This window comes from Rhineura floridana, chromosome 1, assembly GCF_030035675.1.
Source record: "Rhineura floridana isolate rRhiFlo1 chromosome 1, rRhiFlo1.hap2, whole genome shotgun sequence".
NCBI classification, from domain to species: domain Eukaryota; kingdom Metazoa; phylum Chordata; class Lepidosauria; order Squamata; family Rhineuridae; genus Rhineura; species Rhineura floridana.
In genome coordinates this window covers 319,082,671-319,109,980 of record NC_084480.1, presented here as the reverse complement: position 1 = coordinate 319,109,980, position 27,310 = coordinate 319,082,671, and the positions used below count along the sequence as shown (strand labels likewise).

General features: G+C 46.4%; 1 protein-coding gene across 3 annotated transcripts; it reads left to right on the top strand.

Annotated features, from left to right (window-relative positions):
* The first annotated feature begins 190 nt into the window (after positions 1-190).
* On the top strand, positions 191-27,224 carry LOC133375470 (protein brambleberry-like). Of its 3 annotated transcripts, none has more exons than XM_061607093.1 (14): positions 191-274; positions 1,307-1,388; positions 3,920-4,185; positions 4,916-5,044; positions 6,102-6,287; positions 8,978-9,200; positions 11,594-11,710; positions 11,836-12,015; positions 16,100-16,306; positions 19,784-19,946; positions 22,341-22,405; positions 23,127-23,290; positions 25,061-25,161; positions 26,500-27,224. In XM_061607093.1, the coding sequence occupies exons 1-14, from the start codon at positions 236-238 to the stop codon at positions 26,651-26,653; spliced, it is 2,076 nt and encodes a 691-aa protein (XP_061463077.1). In that variant the 5' UTR covers positions 191-235; the 3' UTR covers positions 26,654-27,224. The 3 variants fall into 3 exon arrangements, with proteins under 3 accessions (XP_061463077.1, XP_061463079.1, XP_061463078.1); XM_061607094.1 differs by having other exon boundaries at positions 195-274; positions 1,284-1,388; XM_061607095.1 differs by lacking the exon at positions 16,100-16,306.
* The last annotated feature ends 86 nt before the right edge of the window (positions 27,225-27,310 follow it).

Sequence of the window (27,310 nt, the reverse complement as noted above, 5' to 3'; positions counted from 1 at the left end):
TTCTATCCCAACAACAGAAGCAAATACTAGCAGGAGGACGACATAGACGGCCAAGTCCGGGCTGCCCATTGGCTGCGCGGTTTCTGTCTTTCGGAGCGCAGCCATTCATGTTTTGCCTCTGCTTCCCTGATTGGCCGGCGTTTGGGGTAAACCCACGGCTGCGGGTTGGCTGAGCCGGCTTCGACGTCACCTGCAGAAGTTTTCTTATAAGGATTTTTCCCCGGGAACTTTTGAAATGCCTGTTTATGGGAGTCGAGAGGCGCAGGAGAGGCAGGTAGGGAAATGCTTGATTTTAGAGAGGTGGGGGGAAGGGAAAGGGTTTTCTGGGAATTCTCAACATTTCCTAGTTTCTCAACTTACATGCGGGGGAGATCCTGGTAGAGGAAATATTTTCACTTCATTGTTTTAAAGCTGTTTGGTGTACAATGAATCCCTTTGGTTTTATAGCTAACACTATTTCTCCAATAATGAAAAAAGTAGTAGTAGTAATAATAATTATAATAAATAATAATTGCCTATCTTTCACTGTGGGATCCCAGAGGTGGTTACAACACTTAAAATACCCTAGTGCTGTTCCTTGTAGTGACATGTGGCTTTCAGGGTCATTTTTGAGGGTGGTTTCCATCCTTAATCGTTGTGTTTTCTGCAATGGACAGTAGTGTAGTGGCAAATTCAGGAGTGCAGGGTCCCTTCATGTTAAGCACAGCCATGCCCCTTTCCTCCTTTTTTTATTACTGGGTTGAGAATGAGAGCCTTGTTAATATCTTCTCCTGCAGTAACTAACATCCCTAGAAACCAATAAGCATGAAAGAGGAGAGTGTTAACTACTGAGAAGAGTCTTCTCAGTGGCTGACTCACCACCTTCCACTCTGATTGGCTCCAATCAGCAGACAAGAACTCTTCTCAGTGGCTAACACACTTTCCTTTCATGTGGATTGGCTTGTAGGATGCTGGAGATAGAGGAACCCTGCTTCCAAAAACAAAAGAGGTGTAAGTCCCCATGTGATCCTGGGTGACGACTCCTGGACACAGATGCCTGTTATGAACATGCTGTCTCCAGTATCTCATTTTCTAAAGGACTTTATGAGAAGGTACCTAACCTTGTGTAGGAGTATAAGAAATTGCATTATACTGAGTGAGGCCACTGGCCCATCTGACTGGCCAGGGTTTCAGGCCAAAGTCTTTAGCAAGCCCTACCTGGTGATGCCAGGAACTGAACCTGTGTGCAAGGCAGGTCCTCTGCCACAGAGCTACAGACTGCCTCCACCTATTTCTGTTTAAAGGAGTTTGACTTGCAACTTTCCAGGATCGCTTGCTGCAACCAGTAACATCTTTGGCTGCCCGTAACAGGAAGAGTGTGTGGTGTGGTCTCCGTTTCTGGAGCAAAGGTGACACTCTTTCTTATTCTTACCCTTAGTAATGTTATCTGAAAGCGTCTCAGCTACCTGCCTAAAAAAGGCAGTCAAAGTGCCTGGTGTACCTTTTATGCTGTTGGGAACCTCCATGTTCTGAGGTAGTCTATCTTGGAATGCCAGCTGCTGGGGAGGGCAACTGGGGGAGGGGCTGTTGCTTTCACGCCTTGCTTAGGGAACACATGAAGCTGCCATATGGCTCAGCATTGCCATCTACACCGATTCTAGAGTTTCAGAGGGGCTCTCTCACGCTATACCCAGACATGCCGGGGACTGAACCAGGGAGCTTCGCTTGCAAGATAGATGCTCTTATCACTGAGCTATGGCCCTTCTGGGGATCTTTAAGTGGCTGCTCCTTCAAACCAGATGCTGGACTAGATGAGCCACAGAGTCTGATCCAACAAGGCTACTCCTATGTTCTTTTAAGGGCTAGGGCTCAGGGATTTATCCCAAACAATGGGCTATCTTGTCTTTTGTGAAGACAGACAGAATAATCTCATGAAAACAATAGCCTTCAACAGGGCTGTAATGTTATCAAGGGGCGGGGAAGTGGAGGCTCACCCCTCAAGAGGCCCTGGCTCCTCTAGAGTTGAGGACTAGGTGCATCCTCTCTGTGATCTGTTAATTCTCGGGGGGGGGTCCCCTTCTTTCTCCCAAAGGCTTTTTAGCAATATGGAATGTGAATTCTCCCCTCACCACTTTCTTCTAAGTGTGCACAAAGGACCCAGCTGGAGAGACAGTGTCTCTTCCTCCTTCTTTGTCCCATGGAGGATAAGGCTATCAATGGCTATTAGCCACAAAGGCTATGTTCTTCTTCCACAGTCGGAGGCAGTATGCTTCCGAATACCAGTTGTTGGAAACTGGAAAAGTGCTGCTTGCTCTCAGGTCCTGCTTGTGGGCTTCCCAGTGGCATCTGGTTGGCCACTGTGAGAACAGGAGGCTGGACTAGATGGGCCGTTGGCCTGATCCAGTAGGCTCTTTATTTTATTGCTAGTAACGTTGATAGCATCATCCTGGGCATGTTTACCCAGAAGTAAGCCCTGTTGAGTTCAGTTGGGATTAGCCCCACGTAAGTGAACAGAGGCAAATCATGTCAGGTTCAAGTAAATACTAAATTGATGTGAAGCCTTTTTAAGCACATGATGGTTTTCTGCATCCTCAAATGGAAAGTTTTAATGACCTCAAAGGCTTTTTTTCTCCAATCATACATTGACCTGGTTTGTGAATCACATTAAATCATAGTTAAACTGTGGTTTAATCTGAACGAGCAGCATGCTCATGCCTGCTGCTGAAATTGCAGGTGCTTCGGTCCTCCTCTGCTCCTACAGCTGCCAGGAAACAACCCATGGTTTGGTTTGTGTTGTTCAAACTTGGGCTCACGGTTTGTTTGGTTTCTTTCCTGGCAATGTGGCAGAAGTGAGGGAGGAGTGAAGCACCTGCAATTTCAACAAGATGCACCAGCACACTACTGTTTCATAGTAACCCATACTTTATTTTAACTATGGTTTACTGCAACGTTTGGACGAGGCCATTGTTCTGTGAGGTTTAAAAGAATATATCCAGAAGTCATTGCATGAGTTTCCACAGTTGCTAAGACAGGTGTATTGGATGAAATATCTGTATTTTAACAGAGTTGATCAAAATATCTTACTCAGATTCTTAAATTTATGTTTGAATATACAAAGATTTTGAAAAAACTTGAAATTTGAATATTTGAATTATGTTTTAAGCAAGCAGGGTTGGCTTCAACTTTTGATGAATATGCGGGTGTGTGAGAGACTGAGAATGTGTCAAGTAGATTGAGCTAAATATATATTTATTGATATCAGTTTCCAAAATTGACTGTCTTTAGATACCATATATTTCCAGGAAGTGCATTTGTATAATATCTGGAAAATGAGATAAACTGACTTTTCTCATGTGCAAGGGAAGAGATCGATGATGTTCATATAGGGTAGCATGTGTGATCTCTTTAGAATGGATGTGAGAGGCCTGCAATAATAAAAATAATGAGTTGTATTCAATTGAGGCCTACTCAGAACAGACCCATTGAAATTAATGAACCTAGGTTAGTCATGTCTATTAATTTCAATGGGTCTACTCTTAAGACTAACATTGAATACCGCCCAATGTAATAAAAATAAAACCTACTATCATATTTATTTTAGAATGAATATGGGAAGTCTGCCATGATAATATTGATAATTCGACTTATTAGTTGCTCACTACAAAAGTTTCTAAGCCATTTACAACAATTAAGAACCAAAGCCATAGCATAAAAACAAAAATAAATACATTACATTAAAATCATTACAATGACCCATAAACAGACTCAGTAAAGCTTCAGTAGCAGAACACAGTTGGTGATAAGCAGCAGCCTTGATCATAATCTGTCAAATAAACTGCTTAGAGGTTTTTATATTCAAGCGCTTTGTATAAATCTAGATAAATAAATATATACCATAATGACCTTTTTCTCCATGTTCCATACTGTACCTCTTTTGCAGGCTACCCTCTGAAGATGCTGCCCCTTGACCATTGGGTCCTCATCCTCTTACTTCCCTTGGTTCTGATTGTTGCTCCCTCCTCTGGTTTTTTTGGCTGGCTCACTCAAAGCAGAACCCCAGAAAGCCAACCTGAGTCCCCAACACTTGCTCCAGACCCAAGGCATCTCTCGCATGATGTTCCTTTTGAGATGACCACGGCAGATGAGAGCTTCTTGGTTGAGGCCCGGCAGTTGGATCTGTCGCCCCTGGACTCCTGCCACCATAAGGTTTGTCGTGGTTTATAAAATTGGGGAGGAGGTATGTCCCTTATAGTGAGGACCATGTTGTTTGCAACCATTGAAGGCTGTTCCAGAGTTCTGCATTCTGGAATGGATATAGTAGTCATTCTCTCTGTGGTGATTAGAAGCACCCTTGAAAAAAGGTTAGAGATGTTCGTACTCAGTCCTTAAAAATGTTGCAAACAAATATACAAATAGGGGACTCACAACAAAATGTTGCAGTGTAGCCATGGTTTCCAACAGGAGTGCTTCTGTTTAGAGCTGTGGCCAGCCTGACACAGAATCCTTTCAGCAACTTATTTATTTATTTAATACATCTTTAAATTGCTTCATAGCAGGAAGCCATACAAGACACATATTTGGAGCTTGGGAAGGTAAAGGGGAACAGCACCCTCCTCCCCTTAATCTTTACATTTTCTTTTGCCAAAGGGCTCACCCAGGTTTGGAAATGATTAAACACTCCATTACCACATAGGGGGCAGAGGCAGGGTTCCAGAAACATACTATTTTTCTATAACATTATACCATCGTCATATGAAGCATGTATAAACCCAGAATAAAATATGATCTTTCCATTGCATCTAGCTGTACATTTCTCAGAACAATGAGGATAAAAGCCACTAGTGGCCTTGAGTTACAAATAGCAACTTTAAATTCCCTTTAGCACTAAAGTGCTATTTAGGGCTATTTCCCTTTCCTCTCTCCTCTTCATTGCTAGGTTATTGCGCAGCTGCGGTCATCTTGCACAGACCTGGCAGAAGAGGAGCTGGCCAAGTTGGGTGTGTCCCTGTTCAACTGTCAGGCCAGCATTGAAGGGCGTAGGACTTACCTGTGCACTGCGGACATGGTATGTACTCAGGTTTGGGAATGTACCTAGAATGTTATGGAGTGATACGGAGTGACAACTGATTATAGAAACAACTGCTGGAGGCAGGGATAGCTGCCATAGATCTGTTCACAGCGCTATGTCAACTGCATTTACTTGTTTAATGTACTAGAGCAGATCGCAAGGATGGCTTCCTAAAAAGAAATGCAGGGAATGCTTACACGTAAGTAAGCTGAGCTCGCACCTTCCTGTAACACATAAACTATTCGGACTTTTTATTTATCTTGTGTATTGAGGCATTATTAGATGGTGTTACTTGTGGAATGTGAGTGGAGCCCCCATACAATGTTAATTCATCTTGAGGATGATGATTAGGACAATATCTTAAACATGAACCATCCTGGACACTGCATTCAGTGTGCCCTCTCTGAGGGTGGTGACATGAGAACAGGCCTTTTCAGTGATGGGTCCTTGCTTGTGGCATGCTGCTTCTAGAGACACATGCTTGGCACTATCAATGTCTGCTTTTAGACACCAGGAAAAAATATTTCTGTTTGCCCAGGCCTTTGGGTCTTAATTTGATGGCTAATTAGTAATGTCTGTGGCCTGTATTTTTGCACTCCTTCTTTGAGCGGGGTGGGTAGAATTTGTTCTTTTCAAATACTTATTTTTGGATGAGCACTTTAGGTCTTGTTTCACTGTTGTTTTTATATTTGGTTTTAATGTTTCTTGTTTCTATTTTTTATCCTGTAAGGCGGTTTGAGATGCTTGGGTGTAAAAAGTGACAAACATAATAAATACAACTACTATTATGTAAGATGTTGTTGATGTTATCATTATTATTATCTGTGCTGCTTTAAAATGTGGATTTTTTGCTTTTTTTGTATTTGGCTTTTATTTGTGCTATTTTTAGGGTGTTGTAAACCATTTAGAGATTTTCTCTGAAATATGAAGCAATAGATAAATTACATAAATGAATAAATAAAATAAAATTTTAATTAACCTAAACAAAAATGTATGATATCTACACTGATTTATTCGACTCTGGTCTGTCTCTCCCTTTTCATCCGTCCCATAGACTCTAGCAGAATGCACAGCTGAGATGGATCCAGACACCTGGAATGCCTATCACATAGTGAGCAACCGCGCCCGGGCAGTCTGTTATGCCACCCGCCAGATGCAATTCAAGCGCCAGGCTGAACAGACAGTCAACGCCTTGGTCTCCACAGCGATCAACCAACTGGAAACGATGGAAATGCTTAAGGTTTGTACTGCATTATATCATTATATTGAGCTTCCAATATCTTGGATTTGTTCAGTGGGGGATGGGTTGGATGGATGGATGAGGAACTGTAGGTTTTGTGATGCAGTGTGGAATATGGACTTGAGTTCTTGGCTGTGTTATCAGTGGTGCTAAAGTATTTATGCATTAATATCTGTTTATCTCACTGTCACCACAGGGTGGCATTGTTTAAAACACACACGATGAAGAGATAAAAGCAACAAGGAAGGCAGCATAAAATATATATTCAATCTTAAAAAGGAGGAGTTTAAAAGATGAGAAGGCCTGGGAAAATGCAGAGGTCCTTGCTTGTTGCCTAGGCATCAAAAGGCACCTCCTCCTTCAACAAGGCTTTTAAACTGAGACCTTATCCCAGTCTGTGTCTGTGTTGGAATTGCTTTTTAATATGTTTTTAAACCTTCTTGGTTTTTAAAAAAATGTTTTTAACCTTTAAAAAAAATGTTTTGAAAGCTTTTTAAAAAAAATGTTTTGAAAGATATTTTGTTTTAATGTATTTTAAAGTCTGTTTTTATAATGTTTTAATGAATGAATGAAACTTTATTTTTACCCCGCCCTTTTTCCAAACTGGAACTCAGGGCGGCTTACAAATAAAACTACATGTAGTTAAAAACATACAAAAATATACAATTAAGATACAATTAAACTATACGCAACCTTAAAACCATGAAACAGGCACTTAAAATACTAAAAAACAATTTAAAATAATACAAATAACAGCATAAAACAATAAACAAACCTTGTAGAGCCCAGTCCTAAACACCTTCTATCTCAAAAGCCTGTCGGAATAAAAAAGTCTTTACTTGCCGACGGAAGGATGGCAAGGAGGGGGCCATTCGTGCCTCCCTAGGAAGGGAGTTCCAGAACCTAGGAGCAGCCACCGAGAAGGCCCTATCTCGCATCCCCACCAATCGCGCTTGCGAAGGTGTTGGGACTGAGAGAAGGGCCTCTCCTGAAGATCTCAGAGCCCGGGCAAGCTCATATAGGGAGATACGGTGTGACAAATAGCCTGGACCTAGACTGTATAGGGCTTTATAGGTCAAAAACAGCACTTTGAATTGTGACCGGAAACAGACTGGCAGCCAGTGGAGCTGTCGTAACAAGGGAGTTGTATGGTCCCTGTAACCAGCCCCATTTAACACTCCGGCTGCAGCTCTTTGTACCAGTTCAAGTTTCCAAACAGTCTTCAAAGGCAGCCCCACGTAGAGCGCGTTACAGTAATCTACAGTAAGCTTTTAGTGCTTTTGTTTGCCACCTTGGGCTCCTGCTGGGAAGAAGGGTGAGATATCAATGAAATAATAAATAAAACAAATAAAAGGCAGTGAAATACATGCTGGGTCAGAGAGGACTCTAGCACTGGGAAGGCTTCCAGCGCCAAAGCTGAATTGCCACCCGCATCAGCTGAGAAGATAATCTTGGTGCAGAGGTTGATTAAGGGTGGGAGAAGACGTTCCTTCAGGAACCTGAACTATGTCAAACTGTACAGAGAGTGGCCTGTGCCCGTGTGAGAGGAAGCAGAGTGCAATAGGGCTTCCCCAACATCTTCCTAGGAGGGTGGGGGACCCAGTGCTTGGAAAAGTTACTTTTTTTGAACTACAACTCCCATCAGCCCAATCCAGTGGCCATGCTGGCTGGGCCTGATGGGAGTTGTAGTTTTAAAAATAACTTTTCCAAGCTCTGGGGGGGACCCTCCAGAGCAGATTTAGGGGGAGCACAGGGGTCTGCAGGGTGAAGAGAGAAAGGGGAAGTCCATTTGCGTGAGCAGGGCTCTACTTTGCTTGCATGAAACGGGATTTGACCCACTGTGCTTAATTTGTGGAGTCCTAGGTCCAGATGGTGCATTGCACAGTGCAATTTGGAAATGTTTTGGCAGAAACAGGGATGGTTGGTGGGCCATAATGCTAGGAACATGGCCTGAGCTTTGCAGGAAGCAGCGGAGACTGTTTTTTTTAAATAGAAGCTGCTTCCTTGAGCTTTGTGTTTGCACCCTTGGGGCTCTGTAAGGGGCCACTGGACCCTTGCACTTTTCTGTTTTCCCCACGCCCGTTAACCTCCATTTCCCCTGTCTCATATTTCTCCTCTTTTTTCTCTTCCCCGGCCTGATTTTCTTTCTGCAAGATCTGTGAACGATACTCTGCTCATTTTACAAATCCTCTTCATTTTGTGCAGAGCTTGGAAAAGTTACTTTTTTGAACTACAACTCCCATCAGCCCCAGCCACCATGGCCACTGGATTGGGCTGTGGGAGTTGTAGTTCAAAAAAGTAACTTTTCCAAGCTCTGATTTGTGTTGCTTCTCTTCCCTCTTTCTCGCTCTCTGATGTCCTCAATTCTCTCTGCCACAGTGTTTATGTTGCATGTACTGGTCCCTTCTCTCATGTTCCAGTCAGTATCTCCTTGGGGAAGGGCCGTAGCTCAGTGGCAGGGCATCTGCTTTCCGTGCAGAAGGGCCCAGGTTCGATCCCCGGCATCTCCAGGTAAGGCTGAGAGTGTCTCCCTGCCTGAAATCCTGGAGAGTGGCTGCATTGTCCATGAGCAAGACCGAGCGATGCTTCGACTTGGTATAAGGTGGCTTCCTATTTCCCTCTTGAATGTTCAGCTGTAGCTGCCCTTGGCGTCTGATATTTTTATTCTACGACTACCCCCCCCCCAACAGAACGGCCAGGAGGAGCTGAAGGAACTGACCTCCGAGTCCCTGCAGAAAGTGGTGAACAGCCAGCAGGAGTTGCTGGCCCAGCAGGAGAAGTTGCAGGGCAGCCAGGAGCAAATGGAAGAGGCCATTCATGGCAACCTGGACCAGCTGGCGAAGGAGAAGGCCCTGATTGCCAGCGGGCATCAGCAGGTGGCGCAGTTAATCGAGGGCATCACAAGGAGGATGGGTGAGCACAGAGCAGAGGAACAGCTGCTAAGGCAGCGGAGAGGGAAAAGGTTCGTGGGGCTCTTTAATGGACCCCCAAACTCGGCACAGCCTCGAGCCCTGCAAGGCTGACTCCCGTTGCTCTGCCTCAAGTCTTGGTCCTGGGTTTTAGATTGCCAAAGCCTGCGTCTGGAATTGTGTTTTGGGAAAGTGGGACTGCCTCCAAGTTGATCCCGACTTATGGCAACCCTGTGAATAGGGTTTTCATGGTAAGCGGTGTTCAGAGGGGTTTTTCCATTGCCTCCCTCTGAGGCTAGTCCTCCCCAGCTGGCTAGGGCCTGCTCAGCTTGCCATGAGCGGGGATTTGAACTCACAGACGCTGGACTCCCAGCCAGGCTCTCCTCCCCCACTGGGCTATACTAGCCGTCTAGAATTGTGTTTTAACCCTACAGAAAAGAGCTCTTTTGGCTTCTGAGCTCAGCCTCCAGCCTGAGAGGGTCTCTTCCTTCTGGATCATGGAGAAGCAGGTTTGCACCCAGCCTCATGGGGCCTACTTGAAAAATGGGGGATCCTGCCCAATGGAGCCTTGAGACCAGTAATGAGGAGCATGGCACCCTCCAGAGGATGGGCTCCATCCTACGTCAGCCCCAGCCAGCCTGGCCGAGGGCCACTGATGATGGCATTCATAGCCCAGCTGCGTCCGCAGGTTCCCCATCTCTGCTTGAGAGGATGAAATTAGTTTTTGTACGTACGGAGTCCTGCTTGCCTTTTCGGTCAGGGTGGAGGACTGACCTCACGCACTCCTGAGCTTCTCAAGAGGCATCTGATTGGCAGGAAACTGAAAGCCAGGGATTGGGGGGCAGATCTCTGGTCTGGGGGCCAAACGCATCCATCCAGGGCTCTAGTGCCTGACTCTTGGGAGTCACCCCAGACCACACACCTTTCTGAGCTGCACCTCTCACCACCTCTGCTTTGCATCCTCCTTGAGCTTGTTTGTCTGGCTAGGATGTGGCCTTGAACTCTGTTTAAAGCCACTTGCTTGCTTGGATGAATGAATGAAGGACAGGGAGGGATGCGAGAGTGTGAGGAAGCTACCTTACCCGTACAAAAGGTAAAATTTGCACTTGTTGCTCAGCCCATTTCATTATTATTATTATTTATTACATTTGTATACTGCCGAACCTCTCTGGGCGGTTTACAATTAAAAACATTAAAAACACATGCTAAAATGCCTGGGAGAAGCGGAAAGTCTTGACCTGGCACCAAAAAGAAAACAGTGTTGGCACCAGGCACACCTCGTCAAGGAGATCATTCCATAATTTGGGGGCCACCACTGAGAAGGTCCTCTCCCTTGTTGCCATCCTCCCAGCTTCCCACGGAGGAGGCACCTGGAGGAGGGCCTTTGATGTTGATCGTAGTGTACGGGTGGGTTCATGTCAGGAGAGGCGTTTCATCAGGTATTGTGGTCCCAAGCCATGTAAGGCTTTTTGTCTCTGGCACCATCTGTCAATGGCTGTGGCCCCCAGAAGGGGATGTGGCCCTCAGGCTTAAAAGGGTTCCTCACCCCTGCTATAAGACTTTGGTCTGATCCAGAGGCCTCTTGCTTCTTAAATTCTTAAAGATAACCACACATGAATGTGCCATTTACCTTGCAGCAGTTTTCTCAATTTAAGTTTCCTAGAGGGAAGATCATCTTTCTCTCTGTGGCAGATGGAGGTCCTCTGAGAAGGTCTGGACCACACCATCTTCATACAAAAAGCTGAGGAGAGGGAGGGGTCTACTTTCCTTGTTGCCCCCCCCCCTTTTCCTTCCAGCTGTTTCGCTTGTGTGCATGCAGATGCTCTTTCTTCCATTCCAGTCTGCCTCGCCTTCAAATTTTCACTTTTAAAGAGGCGCTCCCGTTTGTATCCCCTCTTTTTTTGTATGAATGGTACAAGAGTTTAAAGGGCATTGAAGGACTGTGAGAGCAAACGTTTGCCTACTGAGCTCAAAGGAACCAGCGGCTGCCCCTGTTTTTGCGTGCAGGAAGCTCCTATATGCAGTGTCAATTTCTCCAGTGCTGAAACAAATGGGGCAGACGTGGCTCACACGGTGGTATCTGCCATGGAGCCCTGCAGAGCTTTAAATATATATATAACAAATTAATCACCTCCTGCACACATGCCTCAATGCGATGCACAAAATGCAATAAAAACCAGTTAAAAGCAACACAGAAAATAACAGCCAACAACTTTAAAAGCAATTACCATGTAGACCCCGATGGCAAAGACCCATTTGTCCAGCTGGGAAAGATTACTGGAACAACTGTGTCTGGAAACTGCAGATAGTGGCCACCTGTCATACCTCCATGTAAAATGTGGCTTGTGAGAATCAAAACAGAAATTTCAAAATCTGCCTGTGTTCCTCTTCCTGCAGAAAATGTTAGCAGTCACCTAGATCACCAGGATATGGATCTGCAAGAGGGCCACAAGGCCATCCTTATGGACCTGTCCCAAGTCCAGAAGCGAGCTCAAGAAGTCTACTCAAAAATAGGTTGGTGGCCAAGCAGCATCAAAACCTACTTGCCTATGCCTCTAACCACTGAGCCAGACTGCCTCTCCACTTGTGTTATGAACTGGTTATTTTCTCTCTCCCCACCCCCAAACGCTTCATCCCAGAGACCAACTTGGGCTTATTTGTGGCCCATCAGAACCAGACTGCCTTGTATTATGACGAGCTGATGGCGAAGTTGCACAGGATGAATGAGAGTCTTGGACTGGTGCTGTATGCAATGGACCACATGCAGAGCAGTGTGGAAGGGCGACTCCAGCACATTCAAAGATTCATCACCTGGGCAGGTAATACTACATTTCACAGGCAGGGATATAGGATTGAATCGAGCAAAGTCATTGTGCAAGTGGAACAACTCTGCTTGTGCAATGGAACTTCCCTTTCCTCTCTTCCCCCTATGATCCCCAAATCTGCTTAGGAGAACCCCAGAACAGATTTTTTTGGGGGGATGGGAAAACTCTGTTATCCCACTCACACAAGGGCTTTGATGGCTAATCCACAGGCTCTTAGAAAAGGCAGATACCTTTCCAGAAAACCTCTGCTATGCCGTGATCCAATTCATTTTTGCAGTTTATCTTTGCTACCTGTTTGATTGAAAGGGCTCCTACATTTCCGAGGAAATGGAACCAGCAAGGCCCATTAGGGTGCAATAGGGATTCCTAACATATTTTAAATGGCTTCCGCGGGGAAACTGCAAAGCCTTGTTCAAAACATGATGAGGATTAATTCATGAAATATTGCTGAACCTCAGTGGCCTGGCCTGTTGCCTCCCCCCCCCCCGCTGTTTGCATAACTAGTTCAGTTTGTTTGCTCCTTAATTACAGAACAAGGACATTTTGTGACATAATAAAGCTGCCTGGATAGTTTTATTGTGATCTGCCCAGAGATTCTAGGATGTACGGCAGGATAAATAACATATATTTATTTATGACATTTCTATAAGATTTAATTAGCATTTCTAAGCTACCTAGAAACTAAGTCTCAGCTTTTAAGACACATATTCCAGAGGAAAATATAGTAAGAGCAAGATATATTTTGCACAAACTACCTAAATATTTGACACAAAGAGTAGGCACAGCCTGGACTCTTGGGTTGGCTGCAAACTCTTTTTCCATGTAGGAAAGCCAGATTGAATTGCATGAAAAATGACTATTCAGATGCTTGTATGGAAGAAAAGAAATAAAGAATAGATCTGTATTAACACTACTGTTGTGAACTTTGATCTGCTTTTGTGCTGGAGTTGCTGGTATTTATTTATTTATTATTTGATTTATATCCTGCCCTTCCTCCCAGCAGGAGCCCAGGGCGGCAAACAGAAGTGCTAAAAACACTTTAAAACATCATAAAAACAGACCTCAAAACACACCAAAACAAAACAATGTCAAAAACATTTTTTAAAAAAGCTTTAAAAACATCTTTTAAAAAGGGGGTTAAAAACATTATTTAAAAAAGCATATTAACAAGCAATTCTAACACAGACGCAGACTGGGATAAGGTCTCTCCTTAAAAGGCTTGTTGAAAGAGGAAGGTCTTCAAAAGGTGCCGAACAGATAGCAGAGATGGCGCCTGCCTAATATTTAAGGGGAGGGAATTCCACAGGGTGGGTGCCTCCACACTAAAGGTCCATTTCCTATGTTGTGCAGAACGAACCTCCTGATAAGATGGTATCTGCAAGAGGCCCTCACCTGCAGAGCGCATTGATCGACTGGGTATATAAGGGGTAAGATGGTCTTTCAGGTATCTTGGTCCTGAGCTGTATAGGACTTTGTACACCAAGACTAGAACTTTGAACTTGGCCCGATAGCAAATGGGCAGCCAGTACAATTCTTTCAGCAGTAGGGTGACATGTTGGTGATACCCTGCTCCAGTGAGCAGTCTCGCCGCTGCATTTTGCACCAGCTGCAGCTTCCGGACCAACCTCAAGGGGAGCCCCACATAGAGGACATTACTGTAATCCAGCCTGGAGGTTTCCAGTGCGTGGACAACAGTGGTCAGTATTCTGGGCCAACCCTTCCCCTAAAAAATGGGTGCTGGAACAACCTAATTCTTTGTCAGAAGGGTAAATCATGCAACTTCCCAGCTTCTGCACCTTTTTATTCTGCCTGCAAGGTTCAGATGTTCAAATCATTTTAATTAATTTTTTTTTAAAAAGAAATTCACCAGGAGAAATGCCAGAAAGGGAGAGCATGGATGACTAAGGCAAGCAGGGGCTGGAGAGAGTGGTGGCTCCTATTCTGTGGGGTAGTGAATCTCCTCTGGGTTTTAATCCAAACAGTTCAGTCTAAAACATGGAGCAGGTTCACTGCCCCACTGACATCAGAGCCACCAGCCTCCACTGGGATAGAAAAATGGTTAGTCACAGGATGGGGTGAGGGGAGGAACAGGACAGCAAGGCAGCTCCACATCTGAAACAGCCTCCACCTGGTGGCTCTCAAAACGTCATCAGAACCTGCCTGCACTCATAATGAAGCAATAAAATCGTTCAGCCACTTTTCGTCCCCCCGTTACAAAATGGTTGCTTTCAGTTTAGGGGCTGTTCTTGCAAGAGGATTCAAAACATCAGCCCAGAAAATTGAAATTGGGAGGGGTGGTGCAAGAAGGAAACCTAGTTATGATGTAAACCAGGAACTTAGCAAAACTCCATGTACATGAGAAGTTTGGCATGGTGGCTAGAGTGCTGGATTAGGAGCTGGGAGACCAGAGTTCAAATCCTTACTCCGCCATGAAGCCCACTGGGTGACCTTGGACCAGTCACTATATCTCAACCTAAGCTACCTCACAGGGTTGTTGTGTGGATAAAATGGAGAGGGAGAGAAGGCATGTAAGCCACCTTGAGCTCCTTGGAAGAAAGGTGGGATATAAACATTAATAATGATAATGAGTTGGGAGAGGGAGGAGTTGGAAGCTGCACTTCCAAAGGACTAGGATGAGCTGAAATAAATTGTTTCCCGGTCTAAAGCAGAGGGATAACTTAAAGGAGGTTTAGATGGGATATATTTTTCCATGTGTTCATATCCTAATTACTCTAGTGTGTTAACTTCAATAACTGTTTTAAAATCTGTGGTGATTGTTTTTAATTCTGTTTCTCTACCTAGAAATACATAATTGTTGTACACCGCCCTGAGAGCTTTCTGCTATAGGGCGGTCTAGAAATGTAATTAAATAAATAATTGCAATAATGGTTTTTTACCTGGTGCTTTTAAAAACCTTTAGTAAAAACTGTTTTTGTTGTTGGTTTAACCTTTTTGCCTGATGCCTTGCCTTTCACTCCATACTGAATTGTTCCATACTGAATTGTTTTATCATTGGCTGGAGCATTAACAGCAATCAAATGGCTTTCCTCTCGTGTGTCTGTGTGTGTGTCTGTGTGTGTCTGTGTGTGTCTGTGTGTGTCTGTGGAAAACTAAAACCATCCCTTAGATGGCAGTGGTGAGGACTGCAGGAGGGGATAATGTAGCTGGTTTGCTCACCTTCCCCCTCTTCTTGTTGTATAGGTTACAGCCTGTGTTGTCAATGTTATAGAGGACTTTTCCCAACCCATAAGGGCTAGAAACTTGGAGTGGGGCAGTTAAATAAAAGGGAGCTAATGACATGCAAGAGATGGTATAGCACAGTGGGGAGGAGAGCCTGGCTGGGAGTCCAGAGTCTGTAAGTTCAAATCCCCGCTCGTGTCTTCTGGGTATCAAGGGCCAGCTAAAGATCATCCCACAGGGAGTGGCTCAGGGGTTATGTGCCCTGCTACCTGTGCAGCCGTGGGCAAGCGGCATAGTCCCAAGGAGCCCAGTTGCCCCCAGCTGGCAGTTGCAGACAGGAACGGGCTGGCTTGTGCAGCTGTGGCGAGCTGAGCAGGCCCTAGCCAGCTGGAGACGACTAGCCTCAGAGGGAGGCAATGGTAAACTCCCTCTGCATACTGCTTACCATGAAAACCTTATTCATAGGGTCGGCGTAAGTCGGGATCGACTTGAAGGCAGGCCATTTTCAATGACATGCTAAAATATCAGTTCCCATATTTGTGCAGCATGCACATCTAGATTGCGTGAAACTTTTTTTTTAACTTAGCACACTTTCTATGCTTGCTTTGCATTAAGGAATTGTAGTTCACACTGATAGTTGTCTGGCCTTTGGCTTGGCTTGGCTTGGCAGGTGGACGGCCCCTACCATGGTGAGGAAGGCTTTCCTAGGTCTAAGGCCAGGAAAATGGAAAGGATACTCCTTTTGATTCCTGTTTTATCAGTTCCCTGACAGTCCTTGATGTGCACAGGCAGGTCAAAGCTTTTCAAGGCAGCATTAGAACACTGTAATGCAACAGGTTAGCAAAAAAACAAAATACTGGGATGTTCTGCTTCTGCCATATGCACCTCTATCTTGCAGGGTTCAGCCTGAGCTCCATCTACACCTGTGTGCTCCATGGCAGCTATTTCCTCCTGGCAGCCCTGATCATGACTTTCCTGCAGATACCTGGCCTCCCACGTGCCATGCTTCTAGTCCTTGTTGTGGCCAATGCTCTCATTGAGCTAAACCATGCTGTTTCCTTGGGATTTAAGTCTCTCACCTGCCTCCTGATCTTGACAATTGCAGGCGAGTATGCTGCGGGCTTTCTTCCACCTCTGTGTACCACTGAGCAGTATTCAGCTAAAAAGTTGCGCTCGTGCAAGGGATTATTTCCCCCTTTCCTCCCCCCCCCCATGTGGGCCCTGCATAGTCCCCACATCTCTGGAAGGTTGGGAGAAACCCCAAGACAGATTTAGGGGACACACAGGGGGAGGAGGGGGAGATCATTCTGTTCTGTAAGGAGAAAGCCTTGCACCAATGGAACTATCTGCTTAGTGCTATGTTGAATACAGCTCATTATTTCCATGTGCCGTGGCCTCATCTGGTGGTGGCCACAAGCACACTCTGGCCTAAATTCAAAGGGACCTTGATAGGCTGGGGCATTGGGCTGAAAACAACAGAATGAAATTCAACAGGGATAAATGCAAAATTCTACACTTAGGAAAAAGAAACCAGATGCACAGTTATAAGTTACTTGGCTCAGCAGTACGACATATGAGAAGGATCTTGGAATTGCCGTTGATCACAAGCTGAATATGAGCCAACAGTGTGATGTGGCTGCAAAAAAGGCAAATGCTATATTAGGCTGCATTAACAGAAGTATAGTTTCCAAATTGCATGAAGTACTAGTTCCCCTCTATTCAGCACTGGTTAGGCCTCATTTTGAATACTGCGTCCAGTTCTGGTCTCCGCACTTCAAAAAGGATGCAGACAAACTGGAACGGGTTCAGAGGAGGGCAACAAGGATGATCAAGGATGGAAACAAAGCCCTATGAGGACAGACTGAAAGAACTGGGCATGTTTAGGCTGGAGAAGACTGAGGGGAGATATGATAGCACTCTTCAAGGACATGAAAGGTTGTCACATAGAGGAGCGCCGGGATCTCTTCTCGATCGTCCCAGAGTGCAGGACATGGAATAATGGGCTCAAGTTGCAGGAAGCCAGATTTCGACTGGACATCAGGAACAACTTCCTAACTGTTAGAGCCATACGACAATGGAACCAATGACCTAGAGAGGTAGTGGGCTCTCCGACACTGGAGGCATTCAAGAGGCAGCTGGACAGCCATCTGTCAAAAATGAACATAAGAACATAAGAAGAGCCTGCTGGATCAGGCCAGTGGCCCATCTAGTCCAGCATCCTGTTCTCACAGTGGCCAACCAGGTGCCTGGGGGAAGCCCGCAAGCAGGACCCGAGTGCAAGAACACTCTCCCTTCCTGAGGCTTCCGGCAACTGGTTTTCAGAAGCATGCTGCCTCTGACTAGGATGGCAGAGCACAGCCATCATGGCTAGTAGCCATTGATAGCCCTGTCCTCCATGAATTTGTCTAATCTTCTTTTAAAGCCATCCAAGCTGGTGGCCATTACTGCATCTTGTGGGAGAAAATTCCATAGTTTAACTATGCGCTGAGTAAAGTACTTCCTTTTGTCTGTCCTGAATCTTCCAACATTCAGCTTCTTTGAATGTCCACGAGTTCTAGTATTATGAGAGAGGGAGAAGAACTTTTCTCTATCCACTTTCTCAATGCCATGCATAATTTTATACACTTCTATCATGTCTCCTCTGACCCGCCTTTTCTCTAAACTAAAAAGCCCCAAATGCTGCAACCTTTCCTCGTAAGGGAGTCGCTCCATCCCCTTGATCATTCTGGTTGCCCTCCTCTGAACCTTCTCCAACTCTATAATACCCTTTCTGAGATGAGGCGACCAGAACTGGACACAGTATTCCAAATGCGGCCGCACCAGAGATTTATACAACGGCATTATGATATCGGCTGTTTTATTTTCAATACCTTTCCTAATTATCGCTAGCATGGAATTTGCCTTTTTCACAGCTGCCGCACACTGGGTCGACATTTTCATCGTGCTGTCCACTACAACCCTGAGGTCTCTCTCCTGGTCGGTCACCGCCAGTTCAGACCCCATGAGCGTATATGTGAAATTCAGATTTTTTGCTCCAATATGCATAATTTTACACTTGTTTATATTGAATTGCATTTGCTTTGATTTGGATTCCTGCACTGGACTCGATGCCCTTATAGGCCCCTTCGAACTCTACCATTCTATGATTCTAAGCTTTGCACTTTGTTTTGGAGATCTTACCTCTTCCCAGGTGCTGCTTTGAAAAAAGTTCAGGCTTCTTTGATCCATTCATGGACTGTGTCCCTTCTAGTTGATGAGCTAGATCAAGCTCTCTGCTCCACTGCTTGTGACTGTTAAGCCAGTAGATTGCCCCTGGCGAGAGACACTTTCCTAATTGCCTGGAGAACTGGTAGCTCTTGCGGCACATACCTTTGAAACATATGTCCCTCTGCTGAGATGCAGGTTATGGGGGCAGGGGGAAGAAGATGAAAGCAGAAATGCTTTCCTGTAAGCAGAACAATTCTTTCCATTTCTCATGTTCAGGCTCTGTGTGCCGTTCCATATATAGCCAAAGCATGTATGAAGATGATGAATGAAAAACATGTATGAATGGGGGGGGGAATGAAGACACTGGGAATGAATGAAAGCAGAAAACACAGATAATTCCCTCCACTTCTAAAATTCTGGCTGTGAGTGAAATTGCATACATCGTCAAAATGTCACCCATGCACAAGCAGGGGGAATGAGCATGGGAGACCCCCCAAAGTTTGCAGAAGGGTAAACAGGAAATGGGGGGAACTAGTGGGGGCCTGAAACAGTCCAGTGAGTGGGACAGGGGAAGTTGACTGGCTGAAGGATTGGAGTGCGGAGGGGGGGATGGCTAGATTGCAGTGGCTGGAACCCTGAGCAGGGAGCGCTCCATGCTGCAACATTTTGTTGCAGATCAAACCCATCTGTGTAGTTTAGTTTACAGACGGATTTATATATTCTGCATTTTCAGAAGCAGCCAGCTAATTTCTAGTACATCTATTTTCATCTGGTTTTAGCTGTACGCCAAATGAAATACTTTATTTTTACCTGTGTTGAGCCCCTGGAGGAGATGAGCTGGGAACGCAGGGTGGTATTCACTGCCAGTCCTACTCGGAGTAGACCCACTGAAGTTGATAGACACGCCTAACTTAGGTTATGACAGCTGGTATAGCACAGTGGGGAGGAGAGCCTGGCTGGAAGTCCAGAGTCTGTGAGTTCCAATCCCCGCTCGTGTCTCCTGGGTGTCAAGGGCCAGCTGAAGATCACCCCACAGTGAGTGGCTCAGGGGTTACGTGCCCTGCCACCTGTGCAGCCGTGGGCAAGCTGCAGAGTCCCAATTGCCCCCCAGCTGGCAGTTGTGGACAAGGAAGGGGCTGGCTTGTGCAGCTGTGGCGAGCTGAGCAGGCCCTAGCCAGCTGGGGAGGACTAGCCTCAGAGGGAGGCAATGGGAAACCCCCTCTGAATACTGCTTACCATGAAATCCCTATTCAGAGGGTTGCCATAAGTCGGGATCTTAGGTTGATTAATTCCAATGGGTCTGCTCTGAGTAGGACTTAGCTGAATGAATCCCCTCAAAGGTGGCAAGTGACCTCCTTTGCCCTTCTTCCTCTAGGCCATTGCCTCCTGGGGAGCCTCTGCTCCTGTGCTCCGAGGGGGAGAAGGCTGAAGCCCGCCTTATTACCGCCGTCGCTTCTAAGGGAGAGGACAGGAACAGGCACTCATGAAGCGGAGCTGAAAGGTTCCAGCTGCTGCTGCATCACCTCCACTCCTGACAGGTAGGATGCTTTTGGCTGGGAAGCGATGCTGATGGTGCCTTTGGCTTTGTTAAAAAAAAATGCTATGTTCTTGTTGCTTTCTTTGAGTTGTTTCTTTGAAACCATTAACCTCATTATTCTTAATGAAATATCAAAACCATATTGTGCATCCAGCGGTGAGGGGCGTGTTCCGCGTGTGCCCTTAAGGACATAGGGAGGTGCCTTGTATCAAGTCAGGCCATTGGTCCATTTAGCTCAGTGTTGCCTACACTGACTGGCAGCAATGGTTTCAGACCGAGTTGCCTCCCAGCCCTACCTGGGGATGCCATGGAGGAGACTGAGCCTGGGACTTTCCTCATGCTGCGTCCAGTTCTGGTCTCCGCACTTCAAGAAGGATGCAGACAAACTGGAACGGGTTCAGAGGAGGGCAACAAGGATGATCAAGGATGGAAACAAAGCCCTATGAGGACAGACTGAAAGAACTGGGCATGTTTAGCCTGGAGAAGAGAAGACTGAGGGGAGATACGATAGCACTCTTCAAGGACATGAAAGGTTGTCACACAGAGGGGGGCCGGGATCTCTTCTCGATCGTCCCAGAGTGCAGGTCACAGAATAATGGGCTCAAGTTGGAGGAAGCCAGATTTCAACTGAACATCAGGAAAAACGTCCTGTTAGAGCCATACGACAATGGAACCAATCACCTAGAGAGGTAGTGGGCTCTCCGACACTGGAGGCATTCAAGAGGCAGCTGGACAGCCATCTGTCGGGAAAGCTTTGATTTGGATTCCTGCCTTGAGCAGGGGGTTGGACTTCCAACTCTGCTATGATTCTGTGCCAAGCAGACGCTCTGCCACTGAGCTGTGGCCCTTCCTTGCCTTAAGGTAGTTGGATTGCTAGCACCTTAAAACAAGGTTAACCACTCATCCACATCCCCCCTCCCAATGCTGCTTTTCACAAGGGATGCTATTTTAAGCTTGTCCGATGGACACCACCACCCCCTTTATCATGGAGCTGTTTGAATCTATTTTAAGAGGAAATGTGGAAAAATCAGACATTTTTCTTCCTCTCTTGATAATACTGCAACCCAATGAGGTTATCCAGTGAAGCTGAATGTTGGAAGATCCAGGACAGAACAAAATAAAGTACTGCTTTGCACAGCATATAGTTGCACTATCATTCCCACAAGAGCCAGTGATGGCCAGCTTGGATGGCTTTAAAGGGGTCTTAGATCAATTCCTGGAGGATGCAGCTATTCATGGCTACAAGCCACAATGGCTGATCTGCCTTCACTGTTGGAGACAGTATGTCTCTGAATGCCAGTTGCTGGGAATCACAGGTGGAGAGAGAGAGTTGCTCTTACGCTCACGTCCTGCTTACAGACTTCCCACCAGGGCATCTGGTTGGCCACTGTGAGAACAGGAGGCTGGACTTAGGTGGGCTGCTGGCCTGATCCAGAAACCGGTCTTTGTCTGTAGAAGCCTTCAGCCAATAAAATAAAATAAAAGGCTGGTTCATGTCAACATGCTGACAGTTGCTTCTTTTTGCTCATGACCCTCTTAAACTTCCCAAGACACAAAGACACCATGGTGTCAGGAGCCACAATTGGTCTGGCAGAATCCGCCTTCTGTTCAGTTCTCAAAAGTACAGCATCTCTGTCAGGGGCTAGATGGGGAAGGGCTGTAGCGCGATGGTAGAGTCACCTGCTCTGCATGCAGAAGGTTCCAAGTTCAGTCCCAGGCATCTCCAGGTTGGATTGGGAAAGACCTATCTGAAATCCTGCAGAGCTGCTGCCAGTCAGAGCAGACAGTATGAAGCTAGATGGACCAAGGATCTGACACGGTATAAAGCAGCAGTGTTGGCAAGCAGTATTGGATTGTAAGAGGCATTCTTTCTTCTCTTAAAGGCGGGATGTGGCTTCTAAGATGATGGCTGCTACAACACTCATGTCCATCTAAACACAAAGTGTGCTTGCCGAAACAGATGGCTCATATGCAAATCAACTGAAACTCGTAGCTTTAAAAATTGCAACCTTCAGCCTGTCTCCCAGAGCAATCTCTTGAGAGAGCAGCATTTTTTTAGAGGCTCCTATGAATCTGCATGCAACCTGCCAAGTGGACCCCACAGATCCATTGCCAAATCGGAGCATGGGCAGGGGTGAAACTCTGGAACATGTAGATTCTCCGGTGGTGATGGAGGGCTGGGGCAGGGTCCAACATCTCTGGGGCACAGCCATGGCTCAGTGGTAGGACACCTGCTTTGCATGCAGAAGGTCCCGGTCTCAGTCCCTGGCATTTCCAGGTAGGTCTGGATGAGACCCCTCCCTGAAACCCTGGAGAGCCCCTGCCAGTCAGTGAGCTAGATGGACCAATGGTCAGAATGATAAGGCAATTTCCTGTCTGCTTTTCATCTCTGCAGAGAAGGTAATGTTGGCCTCCTGAACGGGGAGCTGGAGAAGCTGGAAGAGGTGAGCTACATGTCAGGTGAGCAAACCCTAGGTGAGCATGGGGGCGAACAAAGGATGAGAGGGGGTCCAGGAAGCGGCTCACCTTCAGACTGTATCGAGCAGGAGACAGGTTAGAAAAGAAACCGGCTTGCAGAGAATATCTTTTTTGCTTGTTGCGAAGGCTGAAGGCGCCTTAGAGTGTATCCTTTGTTTGTTGTCCAAACTCTCTGATGTGAATTTGGCTGTGAGACTTCTATAGCCCACAATCACTGAGGGTTTTTTTTTTATGGCTAAGCAGGGATTCAACTCCAGGCCCCATACATTGTCAACATGAATAGCAGCATCGTAAATGAAGATCTAATATTTGCATTCAGGCTTCTGAGCCTTTTAACTTGCAGCACAAAAATGTCTGATGCTTTTCTTCCTGTATCTATGGAGACTAGAGACTATAATCTCTGAAGCAGTCCATTGTTGTGGTTGGGGCCGGCCTTTGCCAGGAAGCTCTGTTTTTCCCCCAACTTCAGAATATAGGCGGTATCCAACTTGCTTGCTCCACCAGTGCAAGGATTTATGCATCCCTCCTCTTCCCCATGCACCCCCTCAATCTGTTCTACAAAGAGGGGATGTTTCCATTGTGCAGGCATAAATCCTTGTGCTGACGACATGAGCTCCTTAGCACTAAGAATTCTGTTGTAAATGGTAGGTGTTATGTCAGCCCACTCCTAGTCTTTACCAGTCACTGCTATTTTGTGTTGTAGATGCATCTCACCTGGAAAGAGAATCCCCAGTGAAGGGTAAGGCCACCCTTCCAGAGGAGGACGGTCCAATGCAGCTCTTGGCCGGTTGGAAGCCTCAGAAAGGTTACTCCGTCCACAGCATGAGCCTTCGCCGCCTCAGTTTGACCCACTCCACCAGACATGAGGTACTGGGGAGACTGCTAGGTGTCCTGGCGGAGAGGGAGGAGTCTGGCTTGGGTGTGTAGCGTTTGAAAATTAAAATGCCAGTGTTTCAAAACCAGCTGCCCTAAATGACTTAGGCTCCAAATACCTCAGAAACCATCTCCTTCCCTACAGACCCGCTCAGGTGCCAAGATCAGCAGAAGGGGCCCTTTCCACCTCCCTCAGAAATTTTTTGGGAAGCCGGGACAGGGCATTCTCTGCAGTGGCCCCTAAGTTGTGGAACTCCCTCCCCACCAAGCTGCATCTGGCAACTTCACTATACAGCTTTCGCCATTACACCTCTTTGCTTTGGCCTTTGGCACTTGAGATCTATATTTTTAGGGCCTACCTTATTCTTGTGTCTGTAACTTGCTTTTAAACTGTTTTTAATGTATCTTAAATGGTTGTGACACACTCTGGGACCATAGGGTGAAAGTGGGTAATAATAACAACCATGCATGTTCAGTTGGAAGAATTCAGACCATTGCCCTTGTATAGAGCTTCACTTCAAACTGTATTTTGCTCCACTTTTTTGTGGGGACAAGAAAAGCCAAGAAGCCAGGGCATTTTGTTGCAGCACGCAAAGGGTGAGATGGCACCTCCACTCTCTTCTACATACAGAAGGCAACTGGACTGCCGCGTGACTCTTGCCTTCAACACTGGCCATCAGACAGCATTGCCCACTGCAATGAGGGCAACGGGCTAGCCTAGGGGCACAGAGCAGACTGCTTGGCACACACAGCTGTGTCCTTCAGCACCTCACCTGTTCCCTGTCGTTCCGCTTTTGCCACCTGAGGCAACAGCCTCCCTCTGCCTAATGGGAGGGCCGGCCCTGGAAAGAAGAAAGCGTTTGGAGAGGAGTGGTGTTGCTTTTTCTATTGCCCATAGTTGTTGCAGCTGTCCTCGCTGGTACCAATTCTTGAAGACGCTAAGGAGTGCCCTTTAGGTGAGAGCCCATGCAGAGCACAGGCTTTGCACACAGAAGGGCCCATGTTCACTCCCAGGTGTCTCGTAAGTGGAGCTCTTCTTGACCAGGCGCGTGGCCCATCTAGTCTAGCACTGTGTGCTCAGTGGCCAACCAGACTCCCACGGGAAGCTCACAAGAAGGATCTGAGTGCGAGAGCACCTCTCCCACTTGTGCTCCCCGGCAACTGGTGTTCAGAGGCATCCAGCCTCCGACAGTGGAGATGGGCCACACGGAGGCACTGCGGCTAGCAGCTGTTATGGATTTGTCTAATCCTCTTCTGAAGTCATTTAAGTTGGCAGCTGTCGCTACTTCTTGTGGGGATGAGTTCCACAGTGTAACTATGTGCTGTTGAAAGAAGAAATTTCTTCTGTCTGTCCTGAATCCTCCAACATTCAGCTGCTTTGGATGGCCCCACTGGATCTAGTATTATGACAGAGGGGGAAAAGTTTCTGTCTCCATCTAAAAGGATCTTGGTCTGAGACCCTGGTGGGGCACTACTGGAGCAGTCTGACCTGGTCTCAAGCAACTTCTTGGTTTCTCTTCTGTCATTTCCCACTCTCTCCAGACACACTCCAGATACTCAGGTTATTGGGATCCTCCGGTCAGTGGCAGCCAAATGCCAGCCGTCCCTTTCTCTTGGCACTTCCCACAAGGGGGTTATGGACAGGCTGGGGAAGGCACTGCGGACAAAGTGGAGCTTTGGTGTCTGAGATCTGTCCAGGCATCAGTCAACTCTCTTCCTTGGCCAGGACGCATCCTCCTTCCCTAACCTCTGCTTTTCCAATAGGCCCCGTTGGAGAGATTCGCCCAGCAGCCCGTGGGCTCAGCCTTCAACTCCTTTCCCAACTTAAGGGCCTGTTCCCCAAATGAGTCCATGGTCAGTGATGTGTAAGTATGACTTCTACTACTACCGTTACTAACTTTATATCTCGCCTTCCTCCCACAGGGCTCAGGGCAGCAAATAGGTGATAAAACACTATCAACATCTGTAACACATCTTAAAAACAAAACTGTATGAAATATATAAAGCTTGGCACTCTCTGTGGACCAATGCAAGCAATACCTTCTGTTTCTCGGGCATGACATCTACATGGATCCTCCATATTCAAAGGCAGTCTCTGAATTTAAAATGTTGGGGGACAAGCAGCAATGAGTGCCTATTGCATTCATGTCCTGCACGCTGAATACCAGTTGCTGGGCTATTGCGCTCAGGTCCCGCTTGCGGGCTTTCCAGAAGAGGCATCTTTTTGGCCCCTGTGAGAACAAGATGCTGGAATGGATGGGGCCTCTTTGGCCTGATCCAGCAGCCAGGCTCTTCTGATGTGTTCTTATGGGAGCCACCCAGAGGCATTTGACTGGCCAGGGCTGGAGACAATAGGCTGCACTAGATGGACTTTTGAGTCAAGTCCAGCATGGCAATTCTTTTTTGTAGGAAGGGAGGGAGTATGCTGAATGTAGCCCCTTCTCTTTTGCAAAGTCACAGCAAACTCAGGGCTGGTCTACAATGTTAAGACCATTGGTTTCCAAGCATCCTGCCATCAAGGAATTGCTTCCACACCAACTTATCTGCCGAAGGAACCCCTGAACATCTGCCACAGACACTTGTTGTGTATCTTGGGGCGTGCTCCGTGATGCTCACTCTGTGCACATGGGGCCCTGTCCAAGCCTGTTGGCCAAACACCTGGCTGCACTTGAAGTGAGAACATTCCAGGCAGCACAATGCCCCATGACTGCACATTGCAAAGGAAAATCAGTAGCAATGAGCAAACTCATGGATGCTTTAAGGACTCAAGAAGATCCATGCTGGTTTTGGCCAAAGGGCGCCCAGCTAGTCCAGCACTCTGTTCTCACAGTGACCAACCAGATGCCCTAATGGGAAGCAGAAGCTTGAATGCAACAGCGCCCTCCCCACCTGCGAATGATGTTTGGAGGCAGAACATAGCCACTGTGGCTAGTAACCACTGATAGTCCTATCCTCCGTAAATTAGTCTAATCCTCTATTCAGAGCCATCTACACTGGTAGCCATCACCATATCATACGGGAGCGAATCCCGTCGCTTATAATTATGTACTTAGTGAAGAAGCACAAAGTTAAGCTTCTCTGTCATGACTTATTTCTTGAAACTGGCCCTCAGTTAATCCTCAAAAGATGTGATTTTTTTCTAACTGCATTCCACCCCACTCCCTATGTATAGTAAGTCTCTCTCTTTCTCTCATATATATTAGCTCCAGTTGTTCGATGTCTCCACGGCCACTCTGCCAAGGAATCACCAGGACCGGGCAGCAGTGCAGGAAAAAGGCCATCCCACGCCACGTGTTTTGCCATGTTCATGCTTCTGGTCAGGCCTCCTACACAAGCCAATCAGCCACATGCTTTTAAGATTCTCAGTGGAGGGGTCTAAGAAACAGCAAAGATGTTTGTGGACTCAGACCTTGCGTACTGTTCCTGGTGCTCATTTTTGAGGCGGGGACATTTTTAAAATATTTCACTTGGTTTTATATTTGTATACTTCCGAAATGAAGAAATGGCAACCTAGGTTCCTATGGATGTAGATGCTTATCTTGGTTGAGGGAAAAGCGGCACCTGAAGCCATCAGATTAGGAACATGACCTTCTGTTCTGCCTTGCCAGCTGCTGTTAACAAGCATAACTGAAAGCACAGAATTTCCAAGCCAAAGCCTGAGCCTATTGGTTTTATTCCTTCACAAAGGCAGTTCTCTGATAATGGATGTCCACCTCTAGCTGCCTTTTGTCGGCACAGTGATTGTGCTGAACCAGTAAGAACAATTTTGTCTACTACCTCAGTTGCATGACTTTCTACAAGGAGGGACCTACCTTATCCACCAGTGATCATGAATGAAAATATGCCAGTGGCTTTCCAAATATTTGCACTGATTTCTTTTAAGAATGCGCGTCTTCTTGTATGTACATTTAATAAATGTTCTGAGTCATAGCCAGTGTCTTCTTTCTGTATCTATTACCTGTCTAGCCAAAGCGTAAACAGCTGCTGTTTAGAGCAAGCAAACTTAGTTCAGGT